This window comes from Bison bison, unplaced genomic scaffold (assembly GCF_000754665.1).
Source record: "Bison bison bison isolate TAMUID 2011002044 unplaced genomic scaffold, Bison_UMD1.0 scf7180017864383, whole genome shotgun sequence".
Taxonomy (NCBI): domain Eukaryota; kingdom Metazoa; phylum Chordata; class Mammalia; order Artiodactyla; family Bovidae; genus Bison; species Bison bison.
In genome coordinates this window covers 4,897,336-4,912,962 of record NW_011494955.1, presented here as the reverse complement: position 1 = coordinate 4,912,962, position 15,627 = coordinate 4,897,336, and the positions used below count along the sequence as shown (strand labels likewise).

At 46.0% G+C, this 15,627-nt stretch overlaps 1 protein-coding gene across 1 annotated transcript; it reads left to right on the top strand.

Moving 5' to 3' along the window:
• The first annotated feature begins 4,908 nt into the window (after positions 1-4,908).
• CSRNP2 (cysteine-serine-rich nuclear protein 2) lies at positions 4,909-15,576 on the top strand. The gene is made up of 4 exons (XM_010857834.1): positions 4,909-5,614; positions 6,901-7,160; positions 10,123-10,419; positions 12,117-15,576. Exons 1-4 carry the CDS (start codon positions 5,464-5,466, stop codon positions 13,038-13,040), a joined length of 1,632 nt encoding a protein of 543 aa, XP_010856136.1. The 5' UTR covers positions 4,909-5,463; the 3' UTR covers positions 13,041-15,576.
• The last annotated feature ends 51 nt before the right edge of the window (positions 15,577-15,627 follow it).

Below are 15,627 nucleotides of genomic sequence, written 5' to 3'. Positions count from 1 at the left end.
GTGGGGGGCGGAGGGTGCCTCCTCGTCCTTTCTCGGGATCGGCCCCCGGGCGACTGTGGAGGAGTGGTCAACCCAGAGCCGCGCGATGGAGGGGTCAGAAATGAGGGAGGCACGGACGGCAGCGGTCGGGGGGCGGGGAGCTAGAGCGCCGCCGGGAAGGGAAAGAGTCGGGAGAGGCGTGGGAGCCAGGGGCACGGAGGACGCGGGCCCGGACTGCGGGGGCAGCTTAAGGGAGACCGACCAGCGGCTTAGAAGCCGGCAGGAATTCGGATTGCGGGTTGAGTTCGGAATGGAGTTGAGATGATGTAGGATGGAGGGAAGTGAAGGAAGGGGAGGGGGGAAATAGAACAAAATGTGGGAGGAGTGGTTGGGAATTTGTGGGTAGCAGGCAGGAAAGGATGGGAAGCTGGGTACGGGCTGCAGACGCTTGGAGGGAGCAGGAAGGTTCGCAGGAGTCAGAGTGAAAAGGTACCCCAGCGCTGAAGGGTTCAGCGGGGGTGTCTTATGAAGGGGAACTGGTGACTGGACACGTCCTTTCAACCCAGGTTCCTGAGGTCTCCCATTTTTTTGCGGCGTTGTGTGGGAAAACGAAAGCATCAGTTGCCCTAGTTGTTAGTTGGATCTTTTTTCACAGGCCCAAACACGCAGCCGACTGCCATCCATTCCTTTTAGTACGGTCTTGATTCATCCTTTTAAAGGGAGCTAGAGTGGCAATGTGACACATACACGGTTCTTAAGTATGAAACGTTAGAAGTTATCCCCGAGAGACACAGTGCCCCCATGTCTTGCAGTTTTCAGTTCAAGGTAAATCCATCGTTAATTCAGATTTTCCTTTTCTTTTACCGACTTTCCAATTTGCCAATGTCCAGAGCCAGGAGGATGTTGATGTGTGCCAGAGTTATAAACGACTGGAGATCCTTGAGAATTCATGGGTCCTGCAGCACCATGTTCCAGGTCTCCCACAAAGATCTCATGCCCTTCATAGGATGGGAGTTTAGACACGGAAAGCCAGAACCTAACCTTGTGTCAGTGACCGGATGAAACCAGAGAGGGAGGGTTGGCGGGCAAAAGCTTCCTTGAAATTCCTAGTTTAAACAAAATGTTTTCACTTGAGCACCTTGTGAGTTCATGATCCTGGTTATCACAAGGACACATGGAGCCACAAAATTCATAGTATTTGAGGAGCAGCTCACATTGTTTTGTAAAAGGAGAAGCAGGACTGGTCATCTTATTTAGGTTGATCTTAACACTTAGCAACAAGCTTTCCTTCCTCTAATCCAGCTACACATGGTAGCACTGACATCTTACTAGAGATTTTCGGCCCTTGACCTTTAGCAGAAGGTTGGGTTCCAGTCGAGTAGAAGTGGGCTGTGAGAGGTACCTCGTCTTATTTTGGACTCATTTAGGAGAGAGATTTCATTACCTAAACTCTGTCAGTACATTCTGCATCCACAGAATTAGGGGAGGGGCAGTTCCTTTCTTGGTAGTCTCACATATGCTGGGTTTTGGGGTTTGAGGGCGGTTATAGGAATCCTCATAGGCCTGAAAAGGCTTAAGCTTAGTACTAAAATACATACATGCTGTAAATCTGTTTTATTTGATGCTAGCCTAATCTTTTCTATATACTATGGATCTGAATTATTTTGTATACCTTTGGGAAATGTTCAACTAGCAGAAATACTTAAGAAAAGGCAGTAAGGCATGCAGCTAGAAAGTGTCAGCTGACCTTTCATTTTAATGGCACAAAAGCTTTTATAGAGGTTTGCATTATTTTCTCCAAAAGCATTTATTCTTTGAGTTGGTCATTTTGACAGTTAACTGTCAGTTATGACCTGCATTTCCAATCTCATCTTATTTCGGTATGGGTTAAGTGCTTGGAGTATAAGTTAAAAGTGTTTTTCTTGAACCTAGGCATTGATCCTCTGCCAAAGAATAAATAGTTGAGAGAGGTGGGGATGACTGATTTCTAACTGTGGTTGGAAAGGAAGTTGAATTGATAAATTGGAAAGTGGAATCCATTGTTGTTATTGCTGTTTCAGAGAAGGATTTCTTCAGGTCACAGTGGAAGTGGATGGGAGGTTTCTTGGTGCCCGGTGGACATCTTTATCTCACAAGTCAAGTTCACTCTGGAAAGCTGGGTTGAAATTTTAAGTTATACTGGTTCTCAGGACAGAATTTTGGGTTTTTTTTTTTCTTTTTATTTATTTTTTGATAAGAATGGGTTAATGGCAGAAAAAGTGATGCTAACATCCTGGATAGGGTGAAAAGAGCTCAGTCAGTATGCACATTACTTAGATATATAGCCATTCAGATGATTCTCAGACATTTTAAGGAAAATATTTTTCTCCCAGGTTTTGCATCTTTTTTTCTTCTTTCTTACTAGCCTCCTCCTATCATTGCCCAGAAACCTCTTTTCCAGAAATGGGAGTGAGGAAGACATAGGAAAAAAAAGAATAGAGAAAGCAGCCAGCAATTCTGGCCGCCCAGAGTGCACAAAAAGTGACCTGAAGAGAAAAGATAGCCTGGGGGCACCTGGGTTAAGACAGTGGAGGATTATATTAAAACACCATCTTGGACCAGACTCAATCACATGCAGGGCTTAAGGAGAAACATTCAGAAGGAACCCACACTACTGGAAGCAAAGGGACACCAGAACAGAGGACAAGAAAGGACAAGGAAGCACATTTGCTTCCCTGGTGGTCCGGTGGCTAAGACTGCCTTCCAACGCAGGGGGCATTGGTTCAATCCCTGGTTGGGGAACTAAGATCCCACATGCCACAGGATGCCGCCAAAAAAATATAAATAAGTAAGACTTGTTTAAAAACTTGATTTAAAAACTAATCTATTACTCAATGGACATGAGTTTGAGTAAACTCTGGGAGTTGGTGATGGACAGGGAGGCCTGGCCTGCTGCAGTCCATGGGGTTGCAAAGAGTTGGACATGACTGAGCGACTGAACTGAACTGATGAGTACCTTCAGGCTTAGGAACAAGGCACTTCCCTAGTGGCAGTATTAACTGGTTCTCAGTTAAAACTGAAGCTGGACTTCAGTCCTTTCTAAGAAGGATTTTGAGCTCAAGTCAGCTTTTTTATATGGTCAATAAGATTTTTTGGTGGGGAGGAAATGTTGAGTTCAGTGGTCAACATTGTTTTTCTTTTTTTATTTCTCCCCCATAAGTACTCCATAGCAAGGGTCTCACCTCCAATAATAGAATGAAATGAGATTTGTTAGTTAATAAGCATCTTTAAGCCCAGCTGAAATCTTAACCTTAAATAAAAGTCATGGCTGTCTCCATTCTTAACCCACGTCCTAGGAATGTCGTGACCCAAGATCATGTCCTAAGAATGTGATCTCCTAAGATGGGTAACCTGAAGAACAAAATTGATACTTTGGGCTCATTTTTAAATTTAATTACAATTTGTATCTAGGACTTGATTTTTTTATCTTTCTGGCCAGTTTATTTCAGGAGTGTGCTGGTCTGAGACCTATGAAGACATGTTTCTTAGGTGCATCTTGTGACTTGAATTTTTATGAGCTCTGGCTAGGTAAATTAAGAAATACCTACTTATTAGGTCTGGTTGACTGTGGAGCTGAACCAAGAGCAGGCAAATTGCTTCCAAAACACAGGCTAGAAAATCAGCACTGTAGCAGGCACCTCTTACCACCACAGTGTATTCTGGGGAGTTGCTCTGCAGTCGTGCAGCCCTGGCTTTCTGGGCAGTGTTGTTATTCCTGCTGCATAATTAGCACTAGTGAGATCATAGTCTGGGGAGATTCTGGCATTACTGAGGCAGAGCAGGGAGCTTTCGCATCATCATATGTGGCCCCGGCTCTGACAGCGTTTCTGTTGAGCAGATTCATATCCTCGGGAACTCAAGTCCAAAGATGGAGGAGAAAGATCTGTCCTTGGGAAATGGACTATCCCAGACTCCTTGGTTGTGTGGCAGCATGTTGAAAACACTGCCTGCTGTAATAATGTAACCAGAGTAAATCGTCACTTCTTTGCTATTTGTCATGCCCTTGCCAGTTTCTTTATAGAGGGCAAGGTTTGTAAAGGGAAGCCTTGCAGAGAGGATGATGGTAGGTCAAGCGAGCCCAGGTTTATGGAGCAGTAGGCAATTGGGAAAGAGTCTGGGTTTCTAATCTTCAGTCCATTCCTTCCCCCCATACCAACCCAACCCCCGCTTCAGTCCATTCTTTAGAATCTAATTTGTCCTTTTCAGGAGCCTGGTGAGACACTTTACATTTGTGAAGATCTGAATAAAGCATTTCCCTGTCAGTGTACTTTGAAATTGAAAGCCTACAGCAGTGTTTCCCAAAGTGTGTTCCGAATCCTTTGCCCTGTAAGATACTCTAGAAACAGAGGATTACAGATGTGCGGAAGCCCTGCCTTCTGTTTCCTCTTACCCTTCACCAGGTTCTTTTAACATATTAAAAGTCTCTAAAAGGTCTTCGTAAAAGCAGTTTTCTTAAGTATTTTGACACAGCAGTCTTATTTCCATGTAAAAGCTATTAATATATTAATATCGTGTGGGGGGTGGGGTGTGTGTGTGTGTGTGTGTGTGTGTTAGTCGCTCAGTTGTGATGGACTGTAGCCCACCAGCGGCTTCTATGTCCACGGAATTCTCCCAGCAAGAGTACTGGAGTGGGTTGCCATTCCCTTCTCCAGAGGATCTTTCTGACCCAGGAACTGAACCTGGACATTACAAGCGAATTCTTTACCATCTGAAATTCTTTACCTGGGGGCATCAGGGAAGCCCCCCACCCCACCCCTGTCTCCAATTTTCAGATACTATAAAAATTCAGTTGTTGTAGGAGGAAACTGAGGCACACTGACACACGCCCCCTGCCCACCCCCCCACCCCCCCAACACCCCAGGCCTCTGTTAATTAATATCTGTGGAACTAGTTTATTTAGTGGATACAGTTTGGGAAATGCCAGGCTATATTTCCAGAAAAATAATTGGATCTAGTATAGGTTGAGGCATAGCCTAATTCTGCCTTTGATCCCCAGTCCCTCCTGCGGGCCTCGTGGAGAGCTCTCCTGGGCGAGCAGAAGAGCACTACTGTTAACCCAGGGCTAATGAAGCCTTGAGCCCAGCTGGCTTGGAACCAAAGGCCTTCACTCCACTGGGAAAGGTGCTGCCGTTACTCATCTCATTATTCGAAGAGTGTTTGAGGCTGGAGGGGCTAGGGAGAAACAGAAGGAGGAGGGTGCTGACTGGAATAAGTAAGGATATGACCTTGTCTCAAGAGAGCAGATGTCCGTGCTAGTGACTCAGGGGCCTGCTTTCTGCACTTGGAGAGCTGTGTGCATAGACTTGGGAGTGGTCTGTCTCAGGACTGGAGCGCTGATTCCTCTTCTCCCTTGGGCAGAATCCTAATGCACCTGGCTGCCTGCTGGTGAGCAGGGGCTTTGGGGCCGACGTGGTGGGCTGCCCCAAGGAAACCCCTTTGAAACCAATGGATGCATTCACGGGCTCGGGTCTCAAGAGGAAGTTTGATGATGTGGATGTGGGCTCATCAGTTTCCAACTCCGATGATGAGATCTCCAGCAGTGACAGTGCCGACAGCTGCGACAGCCTCAATCCTCCTACAGCTGCCAGCTTCACACGTGAGTGAGCCACTCCCTCCCAGCCTGCACCCAAGTCCCCCAGGCATTGGAGCCCTTTGCAGCTCTCACCACAGCTTCTGTCCAGCTTGGGGTTTTGTCCTTAGTTGTAATCTCTCCCACTCTTAGCTCCATCGTGCTCTTTGGAGGACCTCATTGCTCTAATATCATAGACTTAAGTGGGATTTATTCTAGCTGATTTTACTTGGGCTGTGGTTTTTGGGTCTCCAGAATGGGTCGAATTAAACTGAAGAAGGAGGAGTCCAGGAGTTTACCCTTTCCCACCAGAATCCCATATAGTTCCACAAAATTGTAGCTCTAGCAAGAAGTAAATGCTTACTGCCTGATAAGGCAACTGGGGCATCTCAAGGCTTCTTAATTCTTACAGCTCAGTTAGTTTCTTGGAAGGAACTTCTGATTCTGTAAATCAGGGCTTATGTGTGGGGTAAATCTGGCCCACTGCCCATTTTTGTAAATAAAGTTTTATTGGAACACAGCCACAATACCCAGTGTCTACAGTGGCTTTCATGCTATAACAGCAGAGTTGAGTAGTTACAACAGAGACCTTGTGGCCCACAAAACCTAAAATATTTATTACCTGGACCTTTACAGAAGAAGTTTGCCATTTACTGCTATAGATCAGCACTGTCCAGGGAGGATTCCCTGCTGATCTGGTGGTTAGGATTTGGCACTTTGATTGCTGTGACCCAGACTCAATCCCTGGTCAGGAAACTGACCTACAACCCGTGTAGGCCAAACATACTACATAACCTGTGTGGTATGGCCAAAACAAAACAATGCGGTCCAAAAGAATTTTCTGCTATGACAGAGTGTTCTGTATCTGTATTGTCCAGTATGGTAGGCATTAGCCATATGTGGCTATTGAGTGCTTAAAGTGTGATTAGTGTTTAACTGAGGACCTGAATTTTAAGTTTTCATTTCATTTTAATTACATTGTCACATGTGGCTAGCAGCTGCTGTATTGGACAGTGAAGTTGTGTAGATTGTTAAATCCTGAAAAGATTACCTACAGTTCTCTTCCTAACTGATCTCTAAAAATAGATTTTGTGGTCATCTGTTGGGCAGAAGTCAGCCAGGAGACAGTGGTATGGACCTGGTGATGGTCAAGGTCCTTTCCAACTGTGCATTTAAGGTTTGAAGATGTGGAAGGTCTCAAGGTACAAGGAGCACCTTTGGAGAAGAGTTGAGAGCCTAGATGGATGAGAAAGAATGAGGTCCTCCAACAGGCCCTCTCTGGGTTAATAAAACTTTCTGTGCTCCCTTCTCAGCCACATCCATCTTGAAGCGGCAGAAGCAGCTGCGGAGGAAAAATGTGCGATTTGACCAGGTGACTGTGTACTACTTTGCTCGGCGCCAGGGTTTTACCAGCGTGCCCAGCCAGGGCGGCAGCTCTCTGGGCATGGCCCAGCGCCATAACTCTGTACGCAGCTACACGCTCTGTGAGTTTGCTCAGGAGCAGGAGGTGAACCATCGGGAGATTCTTCGTGAACACTTGAAGGAGGAGAAACTCCATGCCAAGAAGATGAAGGTGCCTAAGGGGTCTGGGGTCTGATACTTGCCCTGTGTCAAGAAAAAGCAGAAAACCATCTAGGTCTATTGTGTTTTTCTTGTTTGTTTGTTTGGTTTGGTTTGGTTTGGTTTTGGACTGTTGCCTTTGGTATGTAGAGATTCCACATCTTTCTAATGAAGAATCTCAGATTTGGAATCAAATCTCAGTCTGAGACACTATTCTTGTCTGTGGTGGGGAGTCTAGCAGAGACTCCCTAGACTTCCCTCCCCTCCCCCCATCTATCAGTGTTTAAGATTTGAATGCCTACCTGAAGGCGTTCCGGTCTGCCACCCCTGGACCCTTAGGAAGCACAGTGTTTCCATTTCTCATCAAATGATTGTCCATTGGCTTGATGCACAGAACAGGTGTTGGATCTTTTGGATCCTTTGAAAGGATGCTGCCAATTCTGTACCTCCTGTTGCTTCTAGATGATAGGTTTTCAGGTATAAACAATAGCCTTACCAAATAGTTATTTTTGATTTGTATAGTACTGGGCCTGCAGTCTGATGCTGCTCTTCAAGTTTAGGAGGAGAGTAGGGCTGGAAGACCCACCTCAGATTTCTCTTTAATAGCTCCACATTTGCTCTTTGCACCATCTGGCACGCGACAGCTGTGGTTTCTACCAGTCTGCAAAATATTGCCCCTAGAGTTCCTAATTCTGAGCTTGGAGAACACTGGTTCAGGCCTGGCCGACTTTCTTGTGGGCTCAAAGTATGCAGACCCATGTTAAAACAGGTGGCTGCATTATTTCCAGGGTCATGGGTGAAATCCTGATGATACACACAACTCAGGAAAGTGGGAGAACCAGTGACAGAGGTTGTGTATGAACTAGACCTCAGTGCTCTGTCCCTTTGAGAGCTCTGTGTCTGCTGCCTGCAGTCCACGCCTCAAACCGTACACCTGTTTTTCTAACTACAGTGACATTCAGGCTTCCCTGTCTTCTGTCTGAGGAATTCCATCACTGACCTATCACCTTTCTGCTGTTACAGCAACAGCTGAGCAAATAAACTTGTCATTTGCCATGAAGGCTTTCTTCCCTTTCCCTCTGTGTCAAGAGAACATCCTTACTTTGGACCATTTTACTCTTTTCTTAGAAATCTTTCCTATCTTTAGCACTTTATAGAAGAGGCAGTTGTTCTCAAAAATAATACATTTTGCATCTCCCATATGCCATCTAATATTTGTTTTCCCTTTGGACTTCCATCCAGAAAAACAAAAACACTGCTGCTTTGCATCAGTATTAGTACCTATAATTTTTGTAACATTTTTATTACTTTCTTTGGCCTTTTATCCATATGGAATTCATTATTAACAAATAGTATGAATTGGGAATCTAACTTTTTTTTTCCCCTAAAAGAATAGACAGTTGTCCCAATACCATTTAATGACTAGAATCTTTCTCACTGATTTGAAGTGTTCTTCTATTAGGCTATATTAAATTCCCTATCTACATGGTTTCTTTCTACTGCATGTCTAATCTCTTTCCTTTGATAGGATATCAAGGAGGGGAGGGAGGTGCTTCAGAGGAGGCCAGCCCTGGTGGAATGGGCAGGAGCAATGCTCAGGTCTGCAGGAAGGCCCCTCGTAGTTGGCCTGCCTGCAACAGAAATCATGGATGTGGGGTTCCCCAGAAGCACCACTTTCTCTCATTCCTCTTCTCACCTCCCCACAAACAAACAAACAGGACAGGTTTGTAGCTTATTAGCCGGGTCTGTTGCATCACATCTCTCCCGGGAGTTATTCCTTTACCAGCATTCTTCTGACTGGCTGATGAAATGAGCCAAACCCACCAGTAGCTTGGCTTTCATCCTGCCAGTAGCTTCTAGAGCCCTGGGGATCGTGAGGCCTCATTTTCTTTACCTGAACTCTCAAGTGGGTTTTCAGAACTCATTCAGCCACAAATTGTCTTCAGCCTGTCCTTCCACTCACATCGCCTTTCCTGCCTCTTTGTCCTTCTTAGCCAGAGAACCCAGATTCCTTCCTGCAGAGTACACGCAGTATTATATTTGCCACCCTACCTCACATGCAGCTTTCCTTGGAAACCAAATAAAAAGGATTAGAAGGGAGAAAGAGGGAGTTCCCTGGTGGTCCACTGGTTAGGACCTCAGTGCTTTCACTGCTGAGGGCCCAGGTTCAATCCCTGGTCCAGGAACTAAGATTCCTGAAGCCATGCAGCATGGCCAAAAAAAAGGAAAAATAATATTTCTTTTAGGCCATGGGAAGTGAGGGCTTTCTTGATAGCCATTGATAACTTGCTCACTTTTTTCTCCTCCCCATAAAATGAAGCTCTTCTGTGTGTGCTCAGATTATTACTTAGACTGTGAGGATTCGGGTTCATTGACAAAGACATGATACGTAGTCTTGTACTACACTTTAACGTACTCTTCCCAGAATTGTGGTTTTGGGTCCTTCAGAGTGCAAGCTAACAGGTGTTTTGCAAGGCTGTTTACAGCCAAGGAATATCCATCCATTGAAGTGCCTTCTCTTCGTCCATGTATTAGATGGCAGGTTGGCTGAAGTAAGGGGTAGAAGGCTGCAAATGGAGGGTATAACTGTGGGGGAAAATTATCTTCTGGGGGGGAAGGTGAGACAGATTTGGAGAAACTGAGCCAGAAAGCTGATGTCCCTTGTGTTGACGGGCTGGTGTTGGTGCTACATAGGCTTCCTGTCCTCCTGCTCTAGATTATTCTCTGGACTGACTCTCTCCAGTATGGTAGGCACTTGCCATACTAGTGGCTATTTATACTTAATTAAAATGAGATAAAGGTTGAAGTTCAGTGTGTTTACCGTGCTCAGGAGCCACATGTGCGCCGGGACATGCTGCGTGGACGTCTGCATTGTGGCAGCAGCTCACTTGGCCTGACCTGCTCTAGTTGTGCCCGGTGAGGAGGCTCCTGCTGATCCGCTCTGGCACCTGACCTTCCTTCCTGTCTCTTGGCAGCTGACCAAGAACGGAACGGTGGAATCGGTGGAGGCCGACGGCCTGACGCTGGATGATGTTTCAGATGAAGATATTGATGTGGAAAACGTGGAGGTGGATGATTACTTCTTCCTGCAGCCTCTGCCCACCAAGCGGCGACGTGCCCTGTTACGGGCTTCTGGGGTCCACCGCATCGATGCTGAAGAGAAGCAAGAACTTCGAGCCATCCGCCTGTCACGGGAAGAGTGTGGCTGTGACTGTCGACTGTATTGTGATCCAGAAGCATGTGCCTGCAGCCAGGCTGGGATTAAATGCCAGGTCAGTCCTCTCTGACCTGTGGTGGCATAGTGACCACGGTAGCATAGTGACCATAGTGTGGTCACCTGATCACAGGTGACCTGTGACCCCTGGCACCCCAGAGTCAGGGGTGTTGTCTGGTGTGGGTGCCAGTGAATGTGGCGGGTCCCTGTGTAGGGAGTAGCACTCACCATTCTATAGCCCTCCTCTACCGACCAAGAAAACAAGTATGGCAGGATTCTTAGGCTGTGGAGATAGGGATGATTTTTTTTTTCCTGTGTCTCTCACCTCAGAGATGATAAGAAGCAGTTGTCAGCACCTGGAGGAACGGGATTAGTAAGTTTTACATTTAGTAGCTGTCCTTAAATACTGACTTGTTCCTTGTAAACAGAAGCAAAGAACTGAGGTAGGCTTTAGGTTTTATCTTACAAACACTTGCTCATGGTACCACTAGTCCATTTTTGTAAAAATCAGAATAGTCCTCAGAATCTGTAACTCAGGATCAGATTTGGGCTGAAATCCACCGCATCCTTAAAGATAGCATCGTTTCCCAGAGAGCCTCTGACAAGAGACAGTTTGGAAGACAAATCTCAACTGGAAAATGGCAAAGAATATTTATCTGGAACCTGTATACTGAGGCTATCAGTTCTGAGTCCTTGGGGTAGAATGTATCCTAAGCTTTTCTTATTTTCGGGTTGGTATCACATAACTATAACAGGTCTGACCAGATAATGCTTTTCAGACTAAGTGCCATAACGAATTGGTCTGTTACACACAAAGCTGAGGTTAGTTCTAAGAAATGGACTTTTCCCAAAAACTGGAATGGAGAGTTCTGGAAGTTGATATCATAGGAAGACCCTGTGTATTTGTCCATACTTATTGTCTATTCGCATTTTTATTTTTGGTATGGGTGGGGTTTTTTCAACTGGAGAATTCGAAGGGGAGAGGAGGAGGTAGAAAGCATGTCTTTTCCAGATATCCCTGGTGTGTAAGTCTTGATGACTGCTTGCAAACCAAACTGGCCAACCATCAGGGGAAAATGAAGCAAGGAGGGAAAACGGGCCATTATTTTGTTTGAATCGTCACTCTAGCATCTTAGCCAATAGAGGCACTTGTGCCTAGTTTCCCAAGAATGTATTGCCTTAGACTGGCTAGGTCTTCTACGTCCTTTTCCATCCCTGTTGTCAAAGAACAGGATTGGGCCCTGGCCTTTTGTTTTCTTAATAAAGTAGGTAAGTTATGGAAGAGTCTCAGGGGTCCCTGCATTTCGTTTTCTTTGAGAATTGTCAGCTTTCAGAGAGTTCTCTCTGGACTTGTAACTGGAAGGGCTCTTTGACATGATCTTTGTTTTTTTTTTGTTCAGAAGAAACAAAGCCCTAGGAGAGAGATGACTTTTCTTGAGGTCACACTTACTAATTAGTGGCTGAGCTGGAATTAAAAGGCAGGTGGTGTGGTAGCTCACAGGGCAGGTTATTTTTTTTTTTAAGGCTTTTAAACTTTGTATTTTGTATTGGGGTATAGCCAATTAGCAATGTTGTGATAGTTTCAGGTTAACAGCTAAGAAACTCAGCCACACATATACATGTATTCATTGTACCCCAAGAGGTTATGTTTTGAATCTGCTGTTTCTCTTTTAAGAAGATCTCAAACTCTGACTCCCTGTGTCTGCCAGCTAACATCTCCTATCTCATCTGGCCTCAACCACCTTGTCTTCTCAGGTGGATCGCATGTCCTTTCCATGTGGCTGCTCCCGGGATGGCTGTGGCAACATGGCTGGGCGCATTGAATTCAATCCAATCCGGGTCCGGACTCATTACCTCCACACCATCATGAAGCTGGAGCTGGAGAGCAAGCGGCAGGTGAGCCGCCCGCCAGCCCCAGATGAGGAGCCCTCTCCCACCACCAGCTGCAGCCTGGCAGCAGCACAGGGTGCGGAAACACAGGACTTCCAGGAGTTCATTGCCGAGAACGAGACGGCGGTGATGCACCTGCAGAGTGCGGAGGAACTGGAGCGGCTCAAGGCGGAGGAGGACTCCAGTGGCTCCAGTGCCAGCTTGGACTCTGGCATCGAGAGCCTGGGCGTGTGCATCCTGGAGGAGCCCCTGGCTGTCCCAGAAGAGCTGTGCCCGGGCCTCACTGCCCCCATTCTCATCCAGGCTCAGCTGCCCCCGGGCTCCTCTGTGCTGTGTTTTGCTGAGAACTCGGACCACCCGACCGCCTCGGCCGTGAACAACCCATCCTACTTGAACAGTGGGCCCCTGGTCTACTACCAGGTGGAGCAGAGGCCAGTCCTGGGGGTGAAAGGAGAGCCTGGGACAGAAGAAGGCCCACCCTCCTTCCCCAAGGAGAAGGATCTGAATGTCTTCTCTCTCCCTGTTACCTCACTGGTGGCTTGTGGCCCCACAGACCCAGCTGCCCTCTGTAAATCAGAGGTGGGGAAAACATCCACTCTAGAAGAGCTAGTGCCCGAAGATTGTAACCCCGAGGAGCCTGGGAGCGAAGACTGTCGCCCCTCCTGGTCCCTCTCGAGCCTCCCCACGTGCACGGACAGGGAAGAGGGCTGTGCAGTGGAGAAGACCGCGCCGCAGAGTGCGGACAGGCCCCCGGAGGAGCCTGCCCTGGAGCTCCCTCTGGCAGTGTGACGCAGGGGCGGAGACTGCCTCGCACCCGTTCTCTATTTATTCCCTTATTTTATCTAACACCATTTCAAAAACAAAACTGTAGAAGCAGCTGCTGCTCCTATGTTATTTTATTGGGGTCACTGGGGAAAGGGTGGGAAAGGATTGTACAAGTATTTTTTAAAGGGCCAACAGAACCAAGGAGACCAGCCCCAGCTCGATCAGGGGACAGAGTCTTGGGGCAGAGGAGGCTGCATCCTGAGCTTTCTGGGCGTTCGGAACAAAGAACTAGGATCTCATAGGAGGAGCTGGGTCATTCTAGCAGCAGTTCACGTAGGGACCAGAACATCAGTTTGAACAGCATGACAAAGCCCCTTCCTCTCTTCTGAGCTCCAGGCAGGGTTAAGCTCACCTTCCTCAGCAGTTACTCTGATACCCCACTTTGGTGTATCATAGTAATACAGTTGGAATCGTCAGCTGGTTGAGTCTAGAGAGGGGCTGAGAGTGTCTCTGCTTCTGTACAAAACCCCTAAGATCTATAAAAATTCAACCTACCTTCCCTGACCCCCCTTATTTGGTAAATAAGTTAATATTTGACATTTTTGTTCTCTGACCTGTTCCCCACACTGGGGATTCCTGGTCTTAACTTGGAAGTGTTTCTTTCACACATTTTTAGGTACTAGAGTTAAACTTGTCTTTCCCCCGCCCCCGCTTTGTCCTTTTTCCTTTGAAGGGAAAGAGCTAGATTGGCTGGGATGTGGCATCAAGAGCTAGTCTTCCCTTTGTGTCTAACCGCAGCTCCATCAGGCAGCTTTAATCTGGGGCTCACACATCCCATGGGAGGCCTATATGGAGCATTAACCTATGTCCAGAGGAGGCAGCAGGAACAGGCTGCTGTCTGGAAAGATGACTTTCTTTGTGCTGTGCTTGCTTTTTCACCTAGGTTCTTCCCCACCCTGTTCCCCACACCTCCCCCCCAAAAATTAAGCTTTAAAGGAATGTAGGATGTGGCAAGTTCACCAACTAGTGTTTTTGTGTTACCTTTCTTGTTTTTTCCTTTTGATCTACCCTCCTGATCCCTCTTGGATATACAGGGTTAGAGTTCTTATATTCACATACTGTTCCCAAGAGCTGCAAATGCTTATTGGCTTCCTCCATCTTGATATATAAAGATTGGAAGCCAAACCAGTTCCTAAATGCTTCCTGCAGCTCCCAGGTTCTAAGAAGTCAAGTTCTAACTGTAACTTTTGAGGTCTATAGAGTGGAACTCAGATTCTGTTTGTACCTTTATTAGGGGGGACATGGTTCCTGTTCTCTTATGTCCAGTTTATGTTCCAGGATGTGCTCCACTGAGCACTGAATTCTTTTCACTAGCAAAGTTACCACTGCCTCTGTTTTCATTTTTTTTTTTTTAATGGCTCTTTTGCCTCTGTTTGAAAAGGGAGGCAGTAGGGAGCAAAATACTCTAGCATCCTTCGCACCATGCTTCATTACTGGTATGGTTTATTAACCAGGAAAAGACAAAGTACAAACCTTTTTTTTGTTTGGTGGAGGAGATAACTGTTCCTACTTATTTTGCTTATAAAGCCTTTTCTTGTGGTATGTTAAGGCCCCAGTGTCTGAAAGCAATCTTTATGTATGTATATCACAGTAGCATTTCACCTATCAAACCTAAACTGAGCCTGAAAGGCCTTATATTCAACACGGATACATCCTTTTAACTTATTCTGCCTCTCCTGTTCATTCCTGTTTTTGCTGGTTTTACATTTGGAGGTGAATTAATAAGCCATAGGCCCTTATCTCTCTCCTTTAGGCTCACAAAAGAGTCGAGAGTCCTAAGCACCTGTGAAATAGGTGCTATCCTCAACTGAGCTACACTCCGCCACCTTAGACTGGTCCCCTCAGATGTAAGATTGAAGTTTAGTTGGGAATTTGACTCTCAAGATGAATCTTTCTAGAAGTTTGTGTCAGAAGGGGAAGGTGAGTGCTGTATCTTCCCTCCTTAGGAGGGCTCCAGCCTAAGCTAGGAAGTGGATTCACCTGTTAATAAGACATTTGGGATCAGACCAAGAAGCTCAAACTAATTAAACTCATTGCCAACCCCCAAGATAATAAATCCCTCCCTTCATTAACTACAGTTCTGACTCACCTGTCCCAACGTTTTAAATGCTAAATATTAACATTACAATCTTGTCAAGCAAAGGGCCTTTTATGCAACCTAGTCCATCTCATTTCTGGTGCTACCTGAGCTGGACAGACAGAATTACAGCGCATGGTTGCTAGAAAGGCTAGGCTGCTGACCACAAAAGCAGAGCTTCAGTCCTGCTTAGACTAGGTGGGATAAAAGAAATCCAGATAAATCACTCATTACAACTCATAATATTTTCCAATTTCCTTTCTCACATACTGTACACAGGTAGTATTTTCAATGTGAATCCAAAGCTTGTCTGGTTCTCTGAAAAAAAAATTTTTTTTTTTGGCTTTTAGGTCCTTTACATTGTGATAATGCTGTATTTAAAGAAAATATTTAAATGTAATATTAAAGAAATATTCAAAAGAATGGTGTTTTCTTTATCTTGGCAGACCACAATTCAGTTACTTGTTAGAGAAA